Source organism: Quercus robur, chromosome 11 (assembly GCF_932294415.1).
Source record: "Quercus robur chromosome 11, dhQueRobu3.1, whole genome shotgun sequence".
Lineage (NCBI taxonomy): Eukaryota > Viridiplantae > Streptophyta > Magnoliopsida > Fagales > Fagaceae > Quercus > Quercus robur.
Window position 1 is genome coordinate 36,087,431 of NC_065544.1, and position 6,323 is coordinate 36,093,753.

Genomic DNA, 6,323 nt, shown 5'->3' on the forward strand with positions numbered 1-6,323 from the left:
GAGAACATGTTGTAAACATAATACTTCTCAAAATTTTTTTGTTCAATTTTCAATGGACCAAAATTTTGGAGAAGTCAAACTATATTTTTAATGGACAAATTTTTATCTAGGATGTTCAAGTTTTTTTTTGAGTGGTCAACAATCCATATTAATTTAGAATTTTTTATTTTTTTATTTTTTATGTATAAAATTTATTTATTTTTCAAGTTTGAGGGTGGTCCTGTGACCCGAAAATTATATCTTGTACTTGGCATATATGCCAGTTTCTCACACATAGGCGGACCCCACAAACTGTGGGACCCACCATTGTGTAAGTGATCCGGCATATATGCCGGATACACCATATACTAGCTCCATGTGACTACCCTCAATTATCTATGGCGCGGTCCCTGGGTAGGCCTGGTCCAAATCAAAGTCAATGTTGTCATCCATTAATTATAAAAACCACGCCGTGTACTATCCTCTATCTGACTAAATGCCCTAGCACCGGTCCATAGTTTCCCTATATAAATCGTAGAGCCAACCTCATTTCTTGTGCAAAACCAACTATTAGAGAAAAAAATTACAAGACAACTATGGCTCCCCACATGCTTTTCCTCTCTTTCCTAGTAACCGTAGTTGTAGCCATGCATGGAATCCATGCAGTTGAATATGTTGTCACCAACAATGCTGGGAACACTCCTGGTGGAGTTCGATTCAACAATGAAATTGGGTCTAAATACAGTAAGCAAACTTTGATTTCTGCCACAGATTTCATATGGAGGCTGTTCCAGCAAAACAGTGACGCGGACAGAAAGAACGTGGCAAAAGTGAGCTTGTTTATCGATGACATGGATGGAGTTGCTTATGCTAGCAACAACCAGATCCATGTTAGTGCAAGGTACATCAATGGCTATTCTGGCAATGTGAAAACGGAAATCACTGGTGTGTTATACCATGAAAGTACACACATATGGCAGTGGAATGGTAATGGACAAAGTACTCCAGGAGGATTGATTGAAGGAATTGCTGATTATGTGAGGTTGAAGGCAGGATATGCGCCTAGCCACTGGGTGAAGCCTGGGCAAGGTGATAGATGGGATCAAGGCTATGACGTTACGGCTCTATTTTTGGACTATTGCAATAGTCTTAGAAATGGGTTCGTGGCTGAATTGAATAAGAAATTGAGGAATGGTTATAGTGCTAATTTTTTTGTTGAACTACTGGGGAAGAATGTAGATCAGCTTTGGAAAGACTACAAAGCCAAGTATGCAAAATAAGGGTGCTGATTAAGAGCTAATTTATATGTATGAATAAAATGTACGTTGTACCGTTCAATTACGTACTTCATGAGATAAATAAATGTGCTTGGATTATTACTTATATTGCCTTCATGTACTACGGATTTATATATATATATATATATATATATATTTCTTATTTGTTGGCTGTTTTTAGCTTTATCAGTTTGAAAAAAAAAAAAAAAAAAAAAATTGGTCTCTTTATCGGTTTGAAATTAACGTACCAAGTACATATGCTAGCTGGGTCGGTTCTTTTGCGTAATTGTGAGAGAACTATTTCCATCTCTTTCATCAAAAACCTTCTTCATTCAACTTTAAAAATAAAGATAAAAAACCCAATGCAACTTGAAAGTGTATTCAATCTGGACGGTAGTTAATCTTTTTACAACTAGTTTCTAAGTTTAATCAAGTATTCAAATTTTATTCATATAGCATACCATATGAAAGGTTAATTATAAAAGTGGAATCCACCCGTCCTTTGTGAATGGCTAGATCCAGAAATCCAGATACTTATGTAAGATTTTAAGAAAACTTTATGTGGCTCACATATTTAAATAATAAATGAAAACTCATGTCTTAATGATTTTATTTGTGAAAGACGTTATGGTGAATAACAATTTCTAAATAACTCTTAATTGGTATAAAAGAAGATGCATGGTGAAAGAAAAATAAGAAGCAAGCCTTAACGGAGTAAAGAACCACCTAATGGTGGTTCTGCGCCAAGTGCGATTGATTGTCCTTCCTTTATAAATTGAACTACCGTAACTCCACTCAATGATTCCCTTACCTAATCTCATGAGAAGCAAGCCTAACAGACCCTGCCTTAACCTGTACCCAGATAGCCAGCCTTCACCAGGCTATCGACATTGCCAAATGCTCTACCACAAAGCCAGCCCTCTCGAATACAACAGATGCGGAAGTGGCTAAAGAAGTCGGAGGAAGAAAGTTGTTGGGCAACTGTATGCGCAAGGGTACATTATTAGTATTCTGGAAAGCCGACCATTAATGACTAGTTTGAACACCAGGAGCAGTTTGATCCCTTGTTTAATCAGACCGCTTTTATAAACATGAAACAAAAGCAAACCAAACTCTCATAGTTCCCCAAGGTGAGACCCTTGGGGAAGGCGGCATGGCCTTGGGTTCAGTTGAGTACATGGGGGCTGGTTGAGAGTCAGAGGGAAATTACAAGTTTTAAACTCCTTGATGGAAGGAGGTTATGGAACAAATCTTAATTTAAAATGGTCTCTAGTCTAGCCTATATTTATAGCTTGTCTCCATCAAAAGGAAATATGTAAGGTAAAGGTCATAGGCTAGAAGACCCTTTTATATACACTATTATCATATAGTGAGTCTTCTTTTATTCAAAGACTTAAATAACTATGGCAGGAGGTATTTTTATTTTATTCCGCAACTCTAAATATATCTTACAACTATACTTCATGGCTAAAACATCAAAACTAGATCATCTACTTAAAACTCAAGGTCTTAGGCCACGGGGACTGAACCATCACATTTATAGTAAATTTTTATTTCACTAGAAAATTAATGTATGTGGGAAATTTCAACGATTCTAGTTCAAAGTATTTTTATTTTGAACAAGTTAATGGTAGTCGTAAGAGTTTTAATTTAGGAAATATTTTTAGAAAATTTTAATGGGAAAAGAAAAAGTAATTGATTTTTTTCTTCTTCAACTTTTTATAATTCTCATAAAGTAGTATCACTTTCTTAAAATTGTCCATTAACAAACCGTTAACCAAACCCTTCTTTTTTGATAAATCACAATATTCCTAATTGGATTTTGTTAATGGATGTCATAAAGGCATTCGTTTAGGAAATACTTTTGAAAACTTTTTATAAGAAAGGGGAAAAAAAAACTAATTTTTTTGCCAAATCTTTTATATTTTTCATAAAATTGGTATTAAAACTTTTCTAAAATTGCTTCATAACAAATACTCTAAAAACATCCATTAATTTGACCAATTTTAATTACTCATAGTTGTGAATTTCCTATGATTTTTTTTTTTTTTTTTAATCTGGACCACTAACCCATTGATATTTGAGAGTACTGTAATAACATGCTAGATATATGTGTTTGGATTCTTGTTCTGCCTTCCATAGATAAATAAATGGTAGATTTTTTGAACTAAAATCTTGTCTTCAATATATGATTTCGGTTTTAAAAAGGCGTAAATGCACTTTTAGTCCCTACATTTTAACGTTTTTTCATTTTAGTCCCTACATTTTATTTTTTCCACTTTTAGTCCCTAAAACCCATTTACGCTTTCCGTTTTAGTCCTTGAAACACTGTTCTGTCACCAAATTAACGAAAAGACTGACAGATTAATAAAATATTATTAAAAAAATTATTTAACATTTTTTATATGCCAAAATTAAAAAAAAAATTAGTTACTCAATTTTAATTTAGAACAAAAAACAAAAAAAAAAAAAAAAAATTCTTTCAAACAAAAATTTTACTTTCTTTTAATTAAAATGAATTTTTTTAATTCCAATCTTCTTCTTTTTTTTTTTTTCCAAAAGATCACCACCGAATCAAACCTAAGCAAAAGAATAACAACCTAGCAAAGCAAAAGAATAGCAACCTAGCAAAAGAACATTATTACTTAAACCCAGATCAAACCCAACAACCAAGAACACAAATCTAGCAACAAAAAACTCAAACCTAGATCACAACAACACAAACGAAAAAAAAGAAAAGAAACAGAGACCAAACACAAACACAGACCCAAAGTTCTTCGTGTTCTTCCCAGATCAAACCCAGCAACCGAGAACACAAATCCAAGTTCTTCGTGTTCTTCCCAAATCAAACCCAACAACCAAGAACACAAATCCAACAACCAAAAACTCAAACCTAGATCACAACAACACAAACAAAAAAAAGAAAAGAAACAGAAACCAAACACAAACACAGACCCAGATCACAAATAGAGATTAAACACAAACGAAACCCAAATCACAACCCAAGCCAAAATCATCAGCAGACCCAACCATCGATCCATGTTCACAACACCCACATGCAAGCCTCCAAATTTTTCCCATTGTTTTCACGCCATCAAGACCCCACGGCCTCCATGATCAAAATCTCGAAGATCAGCCTCTTGATCTGCTCGCCGCTGGTCAATATCGGGCTCCAATACTGAATCGGTGACTGGGTTTTGTACAACGGAGCCATAATTACACAGAAATAAACTATGGGTTTTCTTTCTAGGGTTTCATACACCTAATCAACGGACCTTCTTGATGGGTTCGATGGGTCGATGGCAACGGAAACGGCGACGGCAACGCAGACCTTCTGGGGTTTCTTTCTTCTTTGGTAATGGTGACCTCATCATTGAGTCTTGAACAAGTTCGACGGCGGCGACCTCATCACTGAGTCTTGAAAGAGATAAGAGAGAGTTTGGGTCAGTCAGAGTTTGAATTAGATTGGGGTGAGGAGAAAGAGAGTTTGAGAATAGAGAGAGAAAAGGGTTTAAAAGTTGAATGTTCTTCTGAACAAAAAAAGAAGAAGATTGGAATAAAAAAAAAAATCATTTTAATTAAAAAAAAAGTAAAATTTTTGTTTGAAAGAAAATAAATTTTTTTTTTGTTTTTTGTTCTAAATTAAAATTGAGTAATTTTTTTTTTTTAATTTTGGCATATAAAAAATGTTAAATAATTTTTTTAATAATATTTTATTAATCCGTCAGTCTTTCCGTTAATTTGGTGACAGAACAGTGTTTCAAGGACTAAAACGGAAAGCGTAAATTGGTTTTAGGGACTAAAAGTGGAAAAAATAAAATGTAGGGACTAAAATGGAAAAACGTCAAAATGTAGGGACTAAAAGTGTATTTACACCTTTTAAAAATGATGTACAATTAATGCCAGCGCATAAATAAAATTATATTTTTTTTATCAAATTAGAGAAAGAGAGAGAGAAAAAAAAATGCTAAGTCCACTACATTTTTCACAATAAATCCTCAGTGATAAATTGTTATTAACTGTTATTGGTGGAATAAAAAATAATTTCAGTGGTAGGTTCAAATTAAAACCAGTAACAACTTAACACTAATGATTTGTTATAAAAATATTGTGAATGTAGCACTTCTCAAAAAAAAAAGTAGTATACAAAAAATTTCACAATATTTTTCACAACAATTAAGTTAAAAAACTCTTACTAATTCTCATCTAAGTTTACTACTAATATCTCATTTTTACTTACCATTATCAATATGTCCTATCTATAAGTGTGAAAAGTTTTGTAAATTTTTTTTAATTAAAAAAAAAAAAAAAAAACTTACGTGATTAATTAGTAACTTTGCATATAACGCACATAAGAAAATAGAGTTTAAATAAAATTTAAATTTTTTTTAAATATATATTTAAAAATATAAAATTCTTTAATTCAGTTTACGCTTAAGGCCCTCAAATACTTCAAGCAACCATGATATATAATATTGTCTATGGAACATTTTTTATCCTTTATATAATATTATCAGATATTGTTCGCAAACGTTGAACTTGCAGCTAGCATGTCTGTAACCATGACTTAGTTAAAAGTCAATTTCATTAATCATTGCTCGGTAAGATATAGCTGCTTGACTTAATCAAATACGGTATCTTCCCTCTTAAAATGAATTATTCATAATCAAAGAGACTTTTTGTCACTTCAAGAAATCAATAAGTTTCATATGGGCGGCCTAACTAATGACTATATACAGGGTCGGAGCTACCTTGGCCCTCCAAAATTTTAATTTTCTTTTACTGTTATGGTAATTTTAGGCTATAGGTCTGGTCCAACAAGGAAGTAATAGGTAATGCCCCCTCAAAAAATATGACCCCCCTCCCAATTATTCTTAAGATCTCAAAATAGTCCAATAAATATATGACACAAAGTCTACAAATCCTCAGTTGTCCAATAAATATACTAGCTAGCCCCCCAGTTGTCCAAATGATTCTTTGCGTAACCAATGGATAATAACAACCGTTTCTAAAGAGTATCATTTAATCACTTCTTCAAACAAAAGCTTACATTTTTTTTCCCCCAAT

The 6,323-nt window shown here is 32.9% G+C and overlaps 1 protein-coding gene across 1 annotated transcript; it reads left to right on the forward strand.

The window, feature by feature from the left end:
* Positions 1-525: 525 nt before the first annotated feature.
* LOC126706820 (uncharacterized) lies at positions 526-1,362 on the forward strand. Its single transcript, XM_050406372.1, has one exon. The coding sequence runs from the start codon at positions 576-578 to the stop codon at positions 1,257-1,259; it is 684 nt and encodes a 227-aa protein (XP_050262329.1). The 5' UTR covers positions 526-575; the 3' UTR covers positions 1,260-1,362.
* Positions 1,363-6,323: the final 4,961 nt, after the last annotated feature.